The sequence below is a fragment of the Trematomus bernacchii genome, unplaced genomic scaffold (assembly GCF_902827165.1).
Source record: "Trematomus bernacchii unplaced genomic scaffold, fTreBer1.1, whole genome shotgun sequence".
In the NCBI taxonomy this organism is placed as follows: domain Eukaryota; kingdom Metazoa; phylum Chordata; class Actinopteri; order Perciformes; family Nototheniidae; genus Trematomus; species Trematomus bernacchii.
Window position 1 is genome coordinate 131,252 of NW_022987696.1, and position 20,119 is coordinate 151,370.

Here is a 20,119-nt window from a genome sequence, read left to right on the forward strand (position 1 = left end):
GTGCTCTGCATAACCTCTGCGAGAGTCATGGAGAGGCCTATAATGATGAATGGGATGCACCAGGGGTAGCAGTGGCACAAGGTGCAGAGGAGGAGGGCACTGAAATAAGAGAGGGTTTGATGCGTTACCTGAATAGCTAAATATTCATTGTATACAGGAAACTTGAATGTTTTGGTTCATAACATCATGGTTCAGTAAGTTGATATACATTTCTTGTGTTTGTAATTATAAACACGAAATTGAAAGATTGTGGGCCATTAAGGCTAGTGACATTTTGTTTTGTTTTTATTATTACTACATTGTATTGAACATAAATAAATCTTTTTTTCTCTTTCACATACATGTGTTTGTCAAATGATTTAAACCAAAAAATGTTATCAGAATTTACTATTTAGTAAATATTTGAATTTCAAGCACCAGTAACTACTGCCCCATAATAAGATCATGAAAAGAAAATCTCTCTAATAAATTAAGCAAATATCAAAGTAAACTATAAACATGAATACAAATGATCTCTTATCCTCCTTCTCTTTCTGTTTTTTTTCTAAATACCCCCTTCCAGTTTATTTATAAAAGGAAATCTTTGACTTTAAGTAATGATGTGTCAGTTACCAAATAATGTTTTAGAGGAGGACCTCAAGCTCGCAAACTCAATTTCTTGCTTTAAATCTCTTAAAATTAAATTTTTATCTTATGGGCTTTTTCCTAACTGATGGTGTTTCTTATTGCTTTATAAATGCATGTATAATGTTTATATTTTCAGTTCTAGATCTTAATTGGGCTATTTTTACAATTGTTTTTGAGAATGATATTGTAGGCTTCCTTTGTTTTTTAAAGATCCACATAAATGTTATTAGTAGCCTATTTTTATTATTATTTTGAAAAAATATAGGCCTATAACTTCTGCCTCAAAATTATGTGAATCTGAATTTTTTTTAAACGTTGGAATCCGACACAATTCTCAGTGTTTTTGTTCTGCTGATTTAAAGCCCTTTAATGAAACGTGTACATTTCATTTCAGTTTATGATTGGATTCCAAAACTGTGTGTTTGTGTGTGAGTGGCAACCCAGTGACTTTGTTTACATGGTCACGAAAATCAGTTTGTTAATCAGATTATGGAGGAAATCAGATGATGCATTTATCAACAAGAGATAAGATGAGAAGTACTTTATTGAATCCCAATTTGGGACGTGTTTTTGTTGCAACATAAAAAGGCCAAATACAAATAAAAAAAATATATATATTTGTTGCAGCAGCATAAAAAGGCATGGCATTATAAAAAAGTGGTTCGTCTTCCTGAAGAGACGGGCCACGTCGGCTGCCCCCTAGAACCTGGCCAAGAGTGCGCAGAGTATCTGCCTTAGCTAGCTACTGTATGTAGCTCTTCGGGGCTCCATAAAAGCATGGGTTGTAGAACATAAATGTAAGGATAAAATAGACTTGTTTGTTAGAAGTGAGCTTTAGAATAGATAGGGACACAACGCTTTCAAGCAAATAACAGAGCGTTAGCAAAGACTTACCATGCAGGGACTCCAGTAACGCGGTTGCAGAGTCCAGGCCTCCCTCCCTCCCAAGGTCGGCCGGTCTATGGCCATAAATAGCGTCCAACTGGTCGAACCACTTCCAGCTTCTCCTATCTGAACCACTCCGGCCGTTGTGGTCCTTGACGGCTCTATACTCACTCTTAAGCTTTTTCAGTTTTTCCCTACACTGCTGGAAAGTCCTTGAGAATCCGCGTTCGGACAACAGTGCAGAGACCTCCTGAAAAACGTTTAGGTTGCGAGTTGTGCCGTCGAACTCCCGCTGGATTTTATCATCTGCTATCAGCTGGAGGAACGTCGTAACTTCGTCAATCGACCACGGTGTGCTTTTCTTTGCCATTTCTTCTTTTAGCTTCTCTGTTTTCAAAAATGCTGCAAGCGTCCCAATATATGCAACGCTAGGGATTAACCTGTGCGAGAATTGTGAGGATTCTCTCTGACCAATCAGCAGTCGTCACTAGTTTAGCATATTCCGCCCGGTTGTTGGCCTCGATAGAACCACGATTTTGTCGGGCCAGAAAAAAGGTGAAAAAGTAGCCCCGGGCCGGAACTAGGCATAGTGGAAGCGCAACCAAAAACGGGCCCGGCACGACACGGCACGCTTAAACCGCGCTCCGCGCCATGGTGGAAATGCGCCATTACATATGCACGCAACGAACAGAAGAGCGCAGGGCAGAATTAGGAGGGAATTCCGTCTCGTAGCATTTGTGCACCGTTTTGAAATGCTCTAAATTACCCTTCTTCGGTAAAGCCACGCTCGCATTGCAAATGAGACAGATGGACTTTAAATTGGAATAAACAAAAAAATAATCATCCTCCCACTCGGAGCGAAAATGATATATTTTGGGCTTTTTTGCTTCTGCCATAATTGCGGTCTTGTGTGTGTGCGGACTGTCACTCCTATGGACAACGTCAGCTAACTAGTACCCACTGCCCACCAGCCACGCCCCGATACATGGGGTCACGCCAATCACAAAGCTTTGATGCGTTCAAGTGCATTATTCTGGCACAGGAAGATTATGTTATAGGACATTAACGATAAAACTGAATATTGTTGTTCTATTTTTAGACACATCTCGCGATCGACTGGGTGGGCACCCCTGGTCTAACGCTATTGTCTAACCCTATCATACCTATATGTTATGTGTAACGTTGCTGCCTTCTTGGCCAGGTCAGCATTGAAAATGAGATTTTATCTCAATGTTTTTATCTGGTTAAATAAAGGTTAAATAAAAAAAAAACTATCGTCTATCCCTTGACCTCTGAGTGAAACGTCACGGGGTTAAGGGATAGTGGATAGGAGAATTCAAAAGGACTTAGGAGAAGAGACTGCGGTACTTTAGAGAATCGACTGCACTTTCACTATCCGACGTGTTTATGATGCGCCAGCGGAGGTCATAAATGTGCGTCTGCTGCTGTGGGGAAACTATGGAAACTACAGTTTTCTATACAGCGGACTACAACATGGATGTATAATAAGAACGAGGGACTACTGTAAACTCATCTAGAGACTCTGCACCGTGCTCTGATGCTGTTATGCTTTATGAACGGGGACAACAGAGAAACATATTCTTCATGACCAAAGTTGGAATTGAAATAAAAAAGGAAAGTGAAACTTATGCTCATCACCCTCTCCCTCCGGTCCACATTAATACAAATGAACCCAATATGTATGATTGTATGAAAAGATCTTAAAATCAATACAAATGTATTTATTATAAACGTTAGTCCTTAACATCTATCACTGTGTATATCACCATTCAAACATCTTTTAAAAGTTGAACAAACCCCACACAGCTCAGTAAAGACTGTGAAATGTTGACTTTATTTGATCATTTCAGTAAAAACTAACGTTCATATTTCTCTTTTTGATTATAATACTGATGAACGTTCAAAACAAAGCACTTTGGCAACTTACCACATACATTTTAAAAAGCTTAATAAGCACCGTAACTTTCATGATATCATTTCTCGTTCATAATCGGTTGTTTCCGTGAACGGCCGACTGTTGTGTGACGGCAAATGCCGCGGCCGCAAGGCATTGTGGGGCAGCATTTTCTCCTCTCCTTTCGGTGAGGGAGGTCCAGTGGTTCCTAAGCTAAACGAGGTTATAAAGGAAGTTTGAAACCTCCTTTCCTATCATCTAGAGAATTGGAACGGCACTTATCATGGCTGCCACTGAGGGACTTCCGGGTCATTTCACTCCGTTAGGAAGGTTCCTACGCTAAATGGACTATTGGACCGCAACCCCGGTCCTCTAGTCTGAGCTGGACCTGAGGAACAAGTCAAATGTTGACGCTTTCTTATCATCCAGTATTAAACATGGCAGCAATGTTATACTGAAGTTGTTTGCTAATGTAGTAACTTTGATCATATTAGTCTGTATTTAAACTTGTTTGTGGTCCAAAGAGAATAATACATAGGTTCGGGTTGTAATGTCGGTTCAACTAATTGTCCATTTAATCCCATTGGTTAAAATGGTGACTGTAAAAAGCATTTTTAGCTATTAGGCTATAGAAATGTTACTGCAGATCTGCAGATCTGATGATACCACTACAGAGTTGGTGGAATCAATATTTGGTTGAAGGTTTTCTGCTACAAAAGACGAATATGATCCACATTATTCTCGAATGTGTTTGTTAGAGAAATCAACAACGTTCTTAAAGAAATCACCACTCAGCTCAAAAGTGGCCAGCTGTTCCTACCTTTCCCCCCCCTCCAGATATCTCTGGGTCTTCTTACATTAAACAATTATATAATCACTGCTGGAATGAGAAAAACAGATGAACTAAGTATGTGTGTGTGTGTGTGTGTGTGTGTGTGTGTGTGTGTGTGTGTGTGTGTGTGTGTGTGTGTGTGTGTGTGTGTGTGTGTGTGTGTGTGTGTGTGTGTGTGTGTGTGTGTGTGTGTGTGTGTGTGTGTGTGTGTGTGTGTGTGTGTGTGTGTGTGTGTGTGTGTGTGTGTGTGTGTGTGTGTGTGTGTGTGTGTGTGTGTGTGTGTGTGTGTGTGTGTGTTCAGTCTGTCAGGCTGTCTGGTCACAGAGGAAGGCTGTGTTTCTCTGGCTTCAGCTCTGAGCTCCAACCCCTCCCATCTGAGAGAGCTGGACCTGAGCTACAATCATCCAGGAGACTCAGGAGAGAAGCTGCTGTCTGCTGGACTGGAGGATCCACTCTGGAGACTGGAGACACTCAGGTACAGACAGACAGACAGACAGACAGACTGTGTCTCTGTCACTGAGGGACTCTGCTTCCTGTGTAATGGTGGATTTGAGTGAAGGTGTATGAAGTTGATTCTGACTGTGTTTCTTCCTGCAGGATGGACCATGGTGGACTGCAGTGGTTGAAACCTGGTCTGAGGAAGTGTGAGTGTGTTTTCAGTTTGATTCCTCAGAGCTGCACAGGTTACACTGCACATGAGATCCACAAACACAACAGAACCAACAGATACACATTTCTTAACAGAAAGCTCACTTCTTCTTTTCACTGTTATAGGTATATTCTCATATATTTAGGGTTTCAAATGTATTCTTTTTTTTGTTTTGTATGATTATATTTTTTTGAGGGTAGAATTACATTACATTCAATATTTTCATGACACCAAGAAATTAATTGGCAACAAAATTTGACTTAAAGGGCCCATGTCATGCTTTTCCGGTTATTACCCGTCCCCTTGTGTGTTATGAAGGTTTTTATGCATGTAAACGGTCTGCAGAGTCAAAAACCCTCAAAGTACACCCTGTAGCGAGTAAAACTCTAACACAGTCTATGCTGCCCCAAAACGCCTCGTTGGAGATTTCTCATTTTCCATTGTTTACTTCCTGGGTACTGTGATGTGTGAATACCCAGAGGCCACACCCTCTGCCAGCATTTCATGAAACAAAGCTTCCCAAACCTTTCAGCGATTCATGCCGGATATGTACAGCGTAGGGCACTGAAGAACGATGCTGTTTGTTTGGACCAGCGGGAGATTCGGCTACACAACCTGTAAGTATTCATTGTTGTTTGTGTATTTATGATGTTTGAAACAAACAAGGTATCTACCACGACTGTTTAAATGGGTAAACGTTTTTCGGACTGCTAAGCCATTGACACAGTGCTAACTGTGCTAACTAAGTTGCTAGCGTTTCCATATATCAACTCCAATGTCAGCAGATGGCCTTACATGTATCTCATAGCAGGAGAATGTCTGCATTCACACACGAAATACTCATAGACAGTATACTCCGGGTGATTTACCGTACGGTCAGTCGCGAAACTTAATTACATTATAGTTGCTACCGAGCTAAAAAAGAAGGCTACCAAGATCTAGACATGCTAGGGAAAACATTGTTTTTATGCCAGCTACAATGAATGACCAAACGTAGCAGACCACCCGTATAAGATTGCAATTGTAAACATGTTCTTGCTAGCCTAATATGAACCACTAGCTGTTGTTCATAGTAGGTTGGCATATTACACTGAACAACTAGCAAACGTAGGTTAGCATATTAATCTAGCTGGCAAGCTAACGAACCTAAAACAACTAAGTTTCTCTAATATTTTGTGATTTGCATTTGATTTTGTCCAGCCAGATCAGGAAACTCCTGGCGTATCTGGCCGACAACACATGACGGGATGACCACTCTGATGCCTCGTCCTAAAAAGCCCCGGCACCAGCTTACAAAGCTGCGATAGGCAAGATGCCGAAAACGCCTATAAGGGGAGGAATGGATGATATACAGTAGGGCTGTGCAATTAATCGTATTTTAATCTCGATTACGATTTTGGCTTGCAACGATTACGAAAACAACGTAATCGAAATAAAATGATTATTATTTTTATAAAAAAAAAAAAAAACGTTATTTTCTTTAATTTCATTGGCTGGACAACTTATGGGATACGCTTGATTTATATATAAACACCTCCCGGGACCAGCGTTATATGCAGTCTATGGTGTTGTCAGAGTTGACACGTGACTAAATGATATTCACCAAGCACTTCTACTGCCTGATTGGTCTACTGCGCAGGTGCGCCCTTGGATTTCAGATGTTTTGGTCGTCGAGATGGTAAGTGTCAACTTCCTTAGGTAACATTGTCTTTTTTTAGAAAGCAGTCCTTATTACTTGCATGTGAACCAATATTGCTATCTCACTTTTATTTTCAGCATCGACATGGCATTTTTGCTCAGGTGCATTCAGTAACCCGCCCCTCACCTGGCAACGGGAGCAGTGCCGTGGGTCCCGTGCATTGTACCCGGGCAAAGTCACGGAGAGGGATTAATGAGGCAGTAGAAGGAGGCGATTCCATACAAGAAAGTGGTAAATTGGGTTTATAAATGTCAAAGTAGTTGACGTTAGTGTGCTAACTTCACACTCTAGATATGTGAACTATCCTGACAAACTACCACTAACTTTATTAGCTAAGTGATATGCATGTTAAATAACCGATATGCATGTTAAGCTCTGACTCAAGCTCTACCTCTACCTCTGACTCTTCTGATGAGGGAAAGAAGAAAAAGAAGAAAAAGAAGCAGAAGAAGAATGGCAAGAAGAGAAGCAAAAAAGGGAAGAAGGAAAACAAAAAGGCGAAGAGATCAAAAGGAAAAGGAGAGCGAGGTATAATAAACTAACACACCTGCTGAATGTATTTAGGTATTAGGTATTTAGGTTATTATTGTGAGCTTAGTGCTTTATACTGGGTTTGGGGCATACAATCCCATTGACCAATCATCATCACTCTTATCACCAATGTACTCTTCATCGTGCCGGAGTGGTTGGGGTGTAGGTTGAATGAACTAAAATAGAGACACACCACATGCTTACTAGAGGTGTGAATCTTCACTGGCCTCACGATTCGATTTGAATACGATTCACCTGTCAATGATTCAAATTCCCAACGATCCTCGATGCATCTCAATGTATTGCATCCTCAATTTTCTATATTACTGCACATAGCAACAAATGTTATCAATTAATACAAGCAGTCAGATAAATCTGAACTCCTTTTTTTATTTAGAAAGTGCTTTCAAAGATCTGACTGTACAGACTTTAATATAAAAGCTTCTTTTCAATACCAGTATCTGTGTGAGCCACCTCACATAAACTTAATAAAAACAAAACTGAAATAATTCTGCAGTACATTACAAGTGTGCTGTAATCTACAAAAATAAGGTTTTCACATAGCAGCTCAGTGTTTCCCTAGGTTGACTGCTTTGGGGGGGGGGGGGTGAATGGGCAGGGAGATAACTTTTTAGATTATTCCGACATCATGTGAATGCAGCACAAAGCCGATGGCATTTACACTGCCTAGCAGCTACGGACCTTCCCTTACTCATAGTTCTTCTACTATGCTATATCTATGAGCGCACAGCGGATGTTTGATTCTGCGGGGAAGTGCAACCAAACAAAAAGGTGGGGATATTTAAACTTTTAGTGGCGAAGCGCAGCTAGAGAGTACCTGCAGCCAATCAGTAAACAGAGTCTTGACATGTTGACCTATGTTATAAAGAATTTCTTCTCGCCTGAAACACATGAACACGCCTCAGAAAAATGTAATCATTGTGGCGATCTGCACTTCGCTGCTGCCTGATGTGAATTTGGCATAACAGAGCAGCTGTTATTGGTAGTGAGAGCAACAAGTTAGTGGACTGCAGATCGTTTGAATGCCGCCTCTCACCTCCGCACACACGGGGTGTGTGTAAAGCTCTGCCCTCGGTGAAACAGAGATCAGAGGAGAGGAGAGAAACTAGCGCGACAGAAAATGACAGCAGAACGCAGTAAGACTCTCACTAAGCTGATATGAAACCAAACTCCCGATTATGTTCTGTCACTGCATCGATGCAGAATCGTACATCGCGATGCATCTTATAAATCGAGAAATGTCCACACTTCTAATGCTCATCTACTATGGCTGTTTGAGCTTAACCTGTAATGAATAATGAAATATAAATAATGTTCTCACCAGTTTTTACCACCAATATGTTTTTTACCAATAAATAGCAAATTATCTAACTAGATTTGCACACTGCGCATACAGGCACTCCTAGTACCTACTATAAAATACAACACATGTTCTAAAACAAACGGGAAGTCACACACATTCATCCAAGTTGTAGTCCCTTTTCAAGAGAAAATATGTGAGAAACACTATGGCTCACCCTGCAACTAAGACACTGCACACAATACACACCACAACAATTATTGGGGGGCCATAACATTTATTGACATTAATGTATTCTTTATTTTTCAGTGTCTTCCATCTCAGATGTGGTGAGAAGATATCGGCGTGTCCTTAAACTGGTGCAGAGAGGCTTCAGGATGACCAAAGCTTTTAAGAAAGTTCATGTTTCCAGGAATGCTGTGAAAGACACTGCAGCAATTGCTGAAGTATTCCTGGTGGATAAAAGTATCCTAGACCAGTTTAAGGGTAAAAACACACTTTTAAAATTAGCCCAACTCTGTCAGAAGAAAATAGTCGGTGAACTGGCAGAAAAGATAGCTGAAATGAAAAGCAACAAACAGCTCATCCCCTTTTCTGTCAGGTAATTCTGAATGTGGGTTGAGCGTTGTTGTTGTTGTTGTGGGGGGGGGAGTTTTTTCATTTTGGGAAGCTACTTTGGGGAAGTTTTCCTTCTCTAACTCACAGCGGGTATTTTATTAGCTGATTCAAGTGTATTCTTAATTTTAAGTTTTTACGCCTACAAAAAAAAAGATAAGGGATTGACTGTTTCCACCAGAGGTTTATTCCTGGTATTGTAGAGAAAACTTTACAATGTAATATTATTACACAGTTGTGAAATATAGTCTATTGAAACGCTAAATGGACAGTTGAATAATGTATTTTATTTTTTATATATATGTATATATATTTTTTTATATATAGTAGTAAAGAAAAACACTTTTAAGTATCTGATCAGAATTTTCCAGAGTGGGACAAATGGGGTGACTTGGCTTGATTGATTATTACAATGAACCTGATGAATGTAAATGTACTTAATGTATGGTGTATGGTCAATCCCAAGGTGAGAAACACTACCATGCCCTGCAGTTTTAACAGGCAAACTGTTAAGCCTTTTTGCATTCTATTTTTGCGACCTGTTAATAATTAAGTTAAGATGTCCTTTAGTAGGATTGAATGTGGTTCACAACTGTTCAGTGTTTTTACTTGTAGTATATTATTAAAATAAAAAAGCTTTCTTTCTCTGATATGCTGCATATAGTGTTTGTTCTACTGTGCTTTATGCTGCGTTCACACCGGACGCGATGCGAATATTCGCATCGCTCTAAACGCTCGAGTTTCACCGCGGCTGCCAGCTGTGTTTACTCGCATCATTCAAACAAGACGCGCTGGCTCGGGGGCTACAACTACAACAAAATTAACATATTTGACCGTGATTAAATTGTAATACACGTTTCTAAATGATGCCGAAGTAACAACATACTGATACCGGTTAGTAAAAACCATGAATTAATGCTTTGACAAGTCTGCAGACAAGACGGCAGGCAAAACACCTTTTAAAATGCTTGTTTTCTGAATGAAGATCGGGTCGACCAGGCTAAGCTAACGTTGTATATGCTCATTCCACACTCACAACAACGGCCTACAGACATAAATAAACCAGCGACTGTATTCGCCATGACACAGACAGTCTGTGGTTTGTACTTGTTTAACTTTTGTCCAGTTTCTGAACAGATATCACAAAAAGTGCAAAGTTGGGTGCAGAGCTGAAAATGTGTTTAGAGTTTTGAGTTCAGGCTCTTTGAGTGAGAGTTTAACTAATTATGCTTTATGTGAGATTTTAGTGTGTTAGCAACTGAAACTGTAATATCATTGAAACATGTTCCTGTGAAAGCTTCTTCACATTAGACTCTTTGGATAGTGACAGTATATCAACAGCTGGACGCTGATGCTGTTTCCCTTTGCTTATCTCTTATTTTACAATAATAAGTATTAGGTCTGAGATCATTGATGGATCACCTACTGATGAAGATCAGGTTGTTAGACATCATTCTCAGTGAATATGAGACGTCAGTCTGAATGACTTCCTGTCAGTGATTGTCAGTAAAGTAGTTAATAAATGAACAGATGATAACCTGCAGCTGTTCTCTCCATCAGATGCCTGTGAACTGGAGCTGGACACAAACACAGCACAGAGGAAACTCAAACTGTCTGAAGACAACAGGAAGGTGACACGGGTGGAGGAGGAGCAGCCATATCCTGATCATCCAGAGAGGTTTGAGAAAGAGCCTCAGCTGATGTGCAGAGAAGCTCTGACTGGTCGCTGCTACTGGGAGGTCGAGTGGAGCGTAAGGGTTTATATATCAGTGACTTACAGAGGAATCAGCAGGAGAGGAGACAGAGAGGACTGTGAGTTTGGAGAGAATGATCAGTCCTGGAGTCTGAACTGCTCTGATGATGGTCGTTACTGTGTCTGGCACAATAACAGCGCAACAAGCATCTCCTCCTCCCCCTCCTCCTCCTCCTCCCCCTCCTCCACCTCTGGTAGAGTAGCAGTGTTTCTGGATCATCCTGCTGGCTCTCTCTCCTTCTACAGAGTCTCCTCTGACAAACTGATCCACATCCACACCTTCAGAGCCACATTCACTGAACCTCTCTATGCTGGGTTTGCGTTCTCTTCTGATGGTTCCTCAGTGTCTCTGGTTCCTCTGCAGGTCTGAGAGTCTCTCCTCAGTGTCTCTGGTTCCTCTGCAGGTCTGAGGGTCTCTCCTCAGTGTCTCTGGTTCCTCTGCAGGTCTGAGAGTCTCTCCTCAGTGTCTCTGGTTCCTCTGCAGGTCTGAGAGTCTCTCCTCAGTGTCTCTGGTTCCTCTTCAGGTCTGAGAGTCTATCCTCAGTGTATCTAGTTCCTCTGCAGGTCTGAGAGTCTCTCCTCAGTGTATCTGGTTCCTCTGCAGGTCTGAGAGTCTCTCCTCAGTGTCTCTGGTTCCTCTGCAGGTCTGAGAGTCTCTCCTCAGTGTCTCTGGTTCCTCTGCAGGTCTGAGAGTCTCTCCTCAGTGTCTCTGGTTCCTCTGCAGGTCTGAGAGTCTCTCCTCAGTGTCTCTGGTTCCTCTGCAGGTCTGAGAGTCTCTCCTCAGTGTCTCTGGTTCCTCTGCAGGTCTGAGAGTCTCTCCTGACGACAGAAACTGACTGCAGATCAGCTGCTGAAAGCAGTTCAGTGTGTTCACCATCACACACATCTGTCTCTCACTCAGACACAAAACATTCATCTGATTTCTTCTCTGTGAAAATCAACATCTTAACTCTTAATGATAAACATCAAAAAGTGTAGAAACTTCTATCACTGAGTTTTATATTTATACCCCCACAATCTGCTCCTCAGTTTCCTGGAAAGAAGTAACCATAAAGAAACGTGAGATAAGGAAGGGGAAGAGCTACAGAAAATGTAACAGACCGCCATCTTCTCATCCGAATCTGGAAATGTTGGACTGTTCTTGTAAATGTTCTTTAATGGAAACAACAGATTTCCCAGTCTGTCGTTTAGCCCAGTTCAGGTTTAACCCCGCTCACTTCCACACGACGACAGCATCGACACCGCGGCCTTTAGGACATTTGAAGAAGATGAAAATATCTCTTTTTAAATCTGATCAGTGTTGCCGAGCTCAGGTGATGTTAGTCATCTTTTAAGAATAATGTAGGTAGGTAGGTAGGTAGATAGATGGATGGATAGATGGATAGATAGATATAGGCAGTTAGAGTATCTAAACATTATCAAATATACAGAATACATTATAATTCTCTGTAATATCCCAATCTACTGATCATATAAACTACTCCGTTATTATATATTAAAACTAGCAAACATCTGTAGGCTAACAGCTCGTATTGTAGAACAAGTAGTGTATCTGAGTTTTTGTTCTTTCTTACTTTCCAGCCCTTTGTGTTCAGAAACACTTCATTCATCACATTTGGCACCAATATGGTGTTTTCTCCCAGGCTAGAGTAGAGGTGATGTTACTGCTCGTTGACATACGGACGTTCTCTTTGTACGGACGTTCTCTTTGTACGGACGTTCTCTTTGCACGTCCGTGGCGCGTTCATGCAGAGCTTTGTGGAAAAAGGGCTGTGGTTGAATCTGAACTGGGAACAACAGACGCTTCTGATCTGTCTTCCAGCAGACCGTCTCTGCCTGGAGCTTTTTGGTTGGACCTTGTGTCTTGTTTGAACTCTGATTGCACTAATCTGTTGATGCCGAAATATTTTTGAACTCTAGTCGACTTGTTTTGGTCGAGGAAGTTATTCTAGAGATATTTTGTGTCCTTTTTGTCTTTGTTTTTCTTCTGTTGTTGTTGTTGTTGTTGTTGTTGTGAGATCATTAAAGGTGGGGTAGGTAAGTTTGAGAAACCGGCTCGAGATCGCTAGAATTTGAAAATACACAACCGGAGAAAATCTGCCACTTCCTTACAGAGCCCCTCCTCCAACACACACGAACGCGCACATGACCAATGAGGGCACGAGATAAGTTTGTGCACAGATGGAAGGCTGACAGGCAGGTAGGCCATCCAGTTATTTTAGCCGGGCCGGCTCAGATGATTGGTCGTGCTTTTTACAGTACTACAGCTTCCACAGATGATATTTCTTTATGGATTTTTTGTCAAAGCACTTCAGATATTCATTGCTATCAGGATGTTAAGAGCATTCCATGGAATATAACAAAAAGTGTATCTCGAGCCGGTTTCTCAAACTTACCTACCCCACCTTTAAGGTTTATTTTTGTTGTGAATATTTTAGGTTTTTTGTGGAATGATGGTTGGTGTTTACAGCCTTGGGATCACACAGCTGTAGTTTCTGTCTTTAAGCAGGTTCATCTGTATCGCTGTGTTTCAGGTGTGGAACATTAAGTTACGCTGCACTTTGATTCCTCTATTCACCTCATGAAGCCCCGCCCCTTTTCCCACTTCCTGTTCAAATGCTTATGTCTTAGTTCTTCCTGTTAGCACTAGCAGCGTTGTAAGAACATTGGCATTTTATCATTTATAAAAGTCTGAATTTTGAGAAATTTAGAAAAAAATATTAGATACATTTATAAAAAAAAGTTTAAGTAAGATTTTTGAGAAATTCGAGAAAAAAAAGAAATGTTTGAGATATTTAGAAAAAGTCAGAATTTTTGAGAAATGTATATAAAAGTCAGAAAGAAAACATTTCGAGAAAAAATGAACTTTCAGATTTCGGGAAAAAGTCAGGAATGTTATAGATTTTGAAAAGTCCGAAATTTGAGAAAAAAGTTTAAAAAAAATTGATTTGAAAGAAAACGTTTTTTAGGAAAAAAACAGAATTTTGAAAAATGTTGGAAAAAAATGTTAAAAGTCCAGAATTTTGAGGAAAAATGAAAAACTGAAATTTTCAGCAATACATTTTGAATTTTGAGAAAACAGTTTTCTTCAAGCAGACCCTCTCATACAGCAGCAGCTCCTCACAGCTCCAAACATCAACGTAAAACCTCTAATATATGATTTTTGGATCTAAATCCCATATTAGTGATCTGAACTGTTCTCACCTGAAAAACTGTTATGACTTAATAACAGTTTATTTAAAAGCTTAAAAACAGGGCAGGCAAAGGTTGATAAAGCTGGTGACGCTTTGCAAAGTTATAGCAGTCACTCTGTAACAGGAAGAACCAACACATAATACGGTTAAGGTGGAAGCGTCCTAGAGGTGGCGAAGCATGAGGTGAATAGAAATGATGAATTTAATAATCCCAGCGAGGGAAGAGGCTCAACTGACTCTCTGCTTCAGGTATCTGTTAGCATCGTTAGCATCGTTAGCAAACCAGCTGGACGCTAACATGCTAGCATCCAGATCTGATGTTCTTTACACTTTATTGAAATCTGTTTTTAAAAATATTGTATAATTGAGGAAACTAAAGTTTTGTATGAACTTTCGTATTAAAACTGATTTTCTTCCTGTTATGTTGTTGGTCTTTCTTCATATTTTGACACTTTGGTACAGTTAGTTTAATTTATGGGAACATTTCTACCAAGGTCTGAATATAAATGGCACCACCTTAAAAACACGTTGATGTACAGCTAATGATTCACATCAACTTCTCTCCTTGGTGGTAATAGTAGTAGTGTAGTGCCGAGAGAAGGGAGACGGAGGCGGTGTATCGGAGGTGCAAATCTCTCTTTATTGGGGAGCAGAAACTGACATGCTATCGGGTCGAAGCCGCAGAAGAGAAGAGAAAGTGAAAGGGACACACACACTGTAGGTACCCCGGAGGTACCGTCAACATATATGTCCGGGCGGAAACAATACCCCCAACCTGTAGTTCCCGGATTGAATTATGTAACCCCAGTGTATGAATCAGTGATCACTACACAAGCCCCCCCAGAATTCAACCATGGACACAATCCTCGCGTCCGGGAGGAAGCACCACAGGGGCCGAGGAGGGCGGGCCATGGAACGGGCCGTCGTCAGGGGGCCGCAGGAGAGGGTCGCGTCGTGGGGACAGGTGTGAAACACCCGGAGGTCCCCAGCAGGGAGGAGCGCTGCCCGGCCGCAGGCGAAGGCACGGCGGCGGCGGGCACGAAGTCCTCGGGAGGAAGGAGCCGTGTCCCCGGGAGGAGGGAGACGTGGACAGAGGAGAGGCCAGACGGGGCGCCGTCGAGGCGAACCGTGAGCCGCGGTTAGAGGAGAGGCCAGGCAGGGTCCCGAAGCGCGCCACCCGCGGGCCGATGAAGGCACGGGTGACGTTCGAAACCGCCGAGGCGAGGGAAGAGGCGAGACGGGGTCCAGAAGCGCGCCACCCACGGGCCGAAGAAGGTGTGTGTGACGTCCGAAACCGCCGTCGAGGTGGTGAAACAGCGAGAGGGTCCACACGAGGCCGACCAGACATGGTCGAACCTCCTCTCAGACACCAGAAAAAGCTCAAAAATGGTCGTCCTGTCCACGATCAAAAACAGGTGGGCGAAATAGCGAGAGGATCCACGCGAGGCCGACCAGACTTGATCGAACCTCCTCTCCGGCACCACAAAAAACAAAAACAAAAAAAAACAGTCGGATGTCGATAGCCGCTGGTAGCTGCTAGACATCGTCAGCCGTTGCTAGCAGTCGTCGCTAGCCGTTGGCAGCAGCTAGCCGTTAGCTGTCGTGGCTAGCTGTCGTTAGCAGTCGAGGCTAGCCGCTCTCGACGGCCGGTAGTCGCTGTCGTCGTCGTCGCCCCGGAGCCTCTGCTAGGCGGCGTGCCCCCACCAGGGAAGGTGCTGCAGCGAGCAGTGGCAAGCACCCCGGGGGTAAATCGCGGGGCGGCCAGGAGGAACCGGCCAGCATCCTCGGCCAAAGCGCGGGGCTCAACACTAGCCGAGTCAGCTAGCGCAGCCCGGACATGCAGCATGTCCCGAAGAACCAGCTCCACGAGGCAGAAGTCGGGTCCCTCCATACCCAGCAGGTCGTGCATCGTCCCCTCGTAGCAGGAAGGCTTGCTGCCCTCCAGTGCCGAGACGAAGCGGGAATGGCGAGCGACGTCCCCAGCCATTCCGTGGGGCGCACCGAGCCTCAGTCCGTGCGCACGTGGCAGCAACGGAGGTCCCCAAAAATCTCCGGCATTTCGAGAAAAAACAAGAGTTTTTTTGCCGTGTTCGGTTCAGTCTCGGAACCTTCGCGAGACTTATGTCAGGGTCACCAATGTAGTGCCGAGAGAAGGGAGACGGAGGCGGTGTATCGGAGGTGCAAATCTCTCTTTATTGGGGAGCAGAAACTGACATGCTATCGGGTCGAAGCCGCAGAAGAGAAGAGAAAGTGAAAGGGACACACACACTGTAGGTACCCCGGAGGTACCGTCAACATATATGTCCGGGCGGAAACAATACCCCCAACCTGTAGTTCCCGGATTGAATTATGTAACCCCAGTGTATGAATCAGTGATCACTACAGTAGCAGTAGTAGCAGTATTAGTAGCAGTAATAGTTGGAGTATTAGTAGCAGTAAAAGTAGTATTAGTAGCAGTAATAGTTGGAGTAGTAGTAGCAGTATTAGTATTAGTAGCAGTAATAGTTGGAGTAGTAGTAGCAGTAATAGTAGTATTAGTAGTAGTAATAGTAGCAGTAGTAGTAATAGAAAAGCCTTCGCAGCAGCTGGCCCTAGGCTCTGGAACACTCTGCCCCTCCATGTGAGCTCGGCCCAGACCCTAGGGGTTTTTAAATCTACTCTTAAAACACACTTCTTCTCCCTGGCCTTCTAGTCAGAGCGGAGCACGACTCCTGACTTCTCCCTGTGTTTTTTATATATCTGTTGTAATTTATTGTCTTTTATTGTGATTGTCGTAATGTGTTTTTATTACATGTACAGCACTTTGGCTCGACAAAAAAATCGCTTTTAAATGTGCTTTATAAATAAAACTTGATTTGATTTGAATAGTAGTAGTAGCAGTAATAGTTCAAGGTTCAAGGTTCAAGGTTCTTTATTGTCAATCTGACATAGCTACAGAGTAATTATGCAGTTGAAAATCTTATGTCACAGGCTTCTCCAACAATGCAACATAATAACATAACATAATAACAATAAGAGCAAGAGCAATACAAAAATAGTAATAGTTATAAAAATGAAATAAAGTTATGATGTGGAATAGTGCAGTATGAGTCTATATACAAGTTATTGGAATGATATATATATATTAGGTATTAGATACATACTACTGAGTAGCAGTTGAATGTTTGATGTTGTTTCAACAGTTCAATTGTTTAACAGTCTCACTGCCCGCGGGAAGAAACTGTCTCCGAATCTTCTTGTCCTTGCCAGGATGCTGCGGTAACGTCTGCCAGACGGCAACAGAAAGAACAGTTTGTGGCTGGGGTGATGGGGGTCTTTGATAATCCGTAGTGATTTCTTCCTGAGCCGCTGGGAGTAAAGGTCCTCCATGGATGGCAGCTCCGTCCTGGTGATGTGCTGTGCAGTTTTCACCACCCTCTGTAAAGCCTTACGATCGAGGTCGGTGCAGCTGCCGTACCAGGCCGTCATGCTGCCAGTGAGGATACTCTCTATCGTGCACCTGTAGAAGTTGCAGAGTATCCTGGAATCCATTTTGAACCTCCTCAGCCTGCGGAGGAAGAAGAGCCGCTGTCGAGCTTTCTTGGTGATGGTGGTGGTGTGAAGAGACCATGTCAGGTCCTCAGTGATGTGGACCCCAAGGAACCTGAAGCTTTTGACTCTCTCCACCGTAGTCCCATTGATGGCGATGGGGGCGTGTCCCTCTCCCTGCTGCTTCCTGTAGTCCACAATCAGCTCCTTTGTTTTGCTGATGTTGAGATGGAGGTTGTTCTCCTGGCACCAAGATGTCAGGTTTTCGACCTCCTCTCTGTATGCCGTCTCGTCATCGTCTGTGATCTGGCCGATGACGGTCGTGTCATCAGCAAACTTCACGATGGTGTTGGAGCTGTGTGTGGCCACGCAGTCGTGGGTGAACAGGGAGTAGAGGAGAGGGCTGAGCACGCAGCCTTGAGGGGCACCGGTGTTAAGAATCAGGGTGGAGGATGTGATGTTTCCCACCCGCACTGCCTGGGGTCTGCCCGTCAGGAAGTTCAGGATCCAGTCGCAGAGGGCGCTGTTGAGCCCGAGGTCTCTGAGCTTGATGGCCAGCTTGGAGGGCACAATGGTGTTGAATGCTGAACTGTAGTCAATGAACAGCATTCTCACATATGTGTTCCTGTTCTTCGGGTCCAGGTGTGAGAGGGCAGTGTGGAGGGTGAGGGCTATGGCGTCGTCTGTGGACCTGTTTGCTCTGTAGGCAAACTGCAGGGGGTCCAGAGATTCAGGGAGGGAGGAGGTGATGAATAATTTGACTAACCGCTCAAAGCACTTCATTATGATGGAGGTGAGTGCTACTGGGCGGTAGTCGTTGGGGCAGGTGATGATTGTCTTTTTGGGGACAGGAATGATGGTGGAGTGTTTAAGACATGTGGGGACTACAGACTGCAGCAGGGACCTGTTGAAGATGTCTGTGAACACCTCTGCCAGCTGAACTGCACACACCCTGAGAACACGGCCAGGGATGCCATCAGGTCCAGGAGCCTTGTGTGGGTTAACCCTTTTAAAGGATTTACACACATCTGCCCTATTTAAAACAAAAGGGCAGTGTAGCTCCTGGTCCCTCTGTACCTCCACAGCCTGGCTGCTCTCAAAGCGTGCAAAAAAACTGTTTAGCTCATCTGGGAGAGATGCGCACGCAGACACTCCCGCAGCACCCCCCGCTGCTCCTTTGTAGTCAGTCATTGTCCTTAGTCCCGCCCACATATTCCTAGTGTTACAGCCTTTGAAGTCAGATTCCACCTTCTCTTTGTACTGTCTCTTTGCATTTTTTATTGCTCTCCGGAGATCATACCTAGACTTCCTGTACTCCTCCAAATCTCCCGCTGTGTGCGCGAGAGTGCGCGCTTTCAGTTTGCCGCGCACCTCACCGTTTACCCAGGGCTTTTGATTTGGGAATGTCCGTACAGAAACCTTCGGTACCACGTCATCGATGCATTTCCCAATGTAGCAGATGACAGTGTCCGTGTGTGTGTTGATGTTATTGTCCTCAAACACACTCCAATCCGTAGATGCAAAGCAATCCTGCAGTGCTGAATCTGACTCCTCGCTCCATCGCTGTACTGTCCTTGTTATCGGTCTGTCCCTTTTAAGTTTCTGCTTGTAAGCAGGCAACAACAGTAGTGAGATATGGTCTGATTTGCCGAAGGGAGGGCGAGGGAGAGCCTTATATCCATTCCGGAAAGGGGAATAAACATGGTCCAGTATGTTTCCCCCGCGCGTCGGGAAGTTGATGTGTTGGTAATATTTTGGCAAAACCTTCTTCATGTTGGCGGTGTTGAAATCTCCGGCCACAACGAACGCCGCATCTGGCCGTGAAGTCTCGGTTTTATCAATAAACCCAAACAGCTGATCGAGTGCCGTGTTGTTGTCGGCGAGTGGCTGCGGCGGGATATACACTGCTGTTATCACAACAGATGTGAATTCCCTCGGCAGATGGAAGGCCCGATAGTAATAGTAGCAGTAGTAGTAGTAGTAGTAGTAGTAGTAGTAGTAGAAGTAGTAGTAGTAGTAGTAGCAGTAATAGTAGCAGTAGTAGTAGCAGTAATAGTAGTAGAAGTAGTAGTAGTAGTAGCAGTAATAGTAGCAGTAATAGTAGCAGTAGTAGTAGCAGTAGTAGTAGCAGTAGTAGCAGTAATAGTAGCATTTACATACAGGTGGTTTTTTACCACCTGTATGTAAATTGTAAATAAGCCATCTGTATGTCAAATATGTCTTATATATCTTAAATGATATGATGAATTGGAAATGGGGGACAAGACGAAAGTCTTTCTCTGGTCTGCATCCCCTTAACAATTGTATGTTTTGAGCTGTACTGTACTGTACCCAATATACAAGCTGTTAATAAACTTTTCAATCAATCAATCAATCTATCAGCAGTAGTAGTAGTAGCAGTAATAGTAGTAGTAGTAGTAGTAGCAGTAATAGTAGTAGTAGTAGCAGTAGTAGCAGTAATAGTAGCAGTAGTAGAAGTAGTCAGTGACGTGCGGTGAGGTTCATGGCTGGTGAGGCTGTGGCCGTTTCTCAATCGCGAGGATATTGGCTTCCAAGCCAATATTTCAAGG

At 43.3% G+C, this 20,119-nt stretch overlaps 1 protein-coding gene across 2 annotated transcripts in view; it reads left to right on the forward strand.

Moving 5' to 3' along the window:
- LOC117489250 (protein NLRC3-like) overlaps positions 1 to 12,854 on the forward strand; it is a 91,244-nt gene extending 78,390 nt beyond the window's left edge. Inside the window, exons 8-11 of one of the 2 annotated variants that reach the window (XM_034138451.1) lie at positions 4,561 to 4,734; positions 4,857 to 4,903; positions 10,635 to 10,886; positions 11,340 to 12,854. In XM_034138451.1, coding sequence (XP_033994342.1) covers positions 4,561 to 4,734; positions 4,857 to 4,903; positions 10,635 to 10,886; positions 11,340 to 11,380 — 514 coding nt within the window. In that variant the 3' untranslated portion in view covers positions 11,381 to 12,854. Of the gene's footprint in view, positions 1 to 4,560; positions 4,735 to 4,856; positions 4,904 to 10,634; positions 11,233 to 11,339 lie in introns of those variants that run through there. The other variant, XM_034138450.1, reaches the window with a different exon arrangement.
- Positions 12,855 to 20,119: the final 7,265 nt, after the last annotated feature.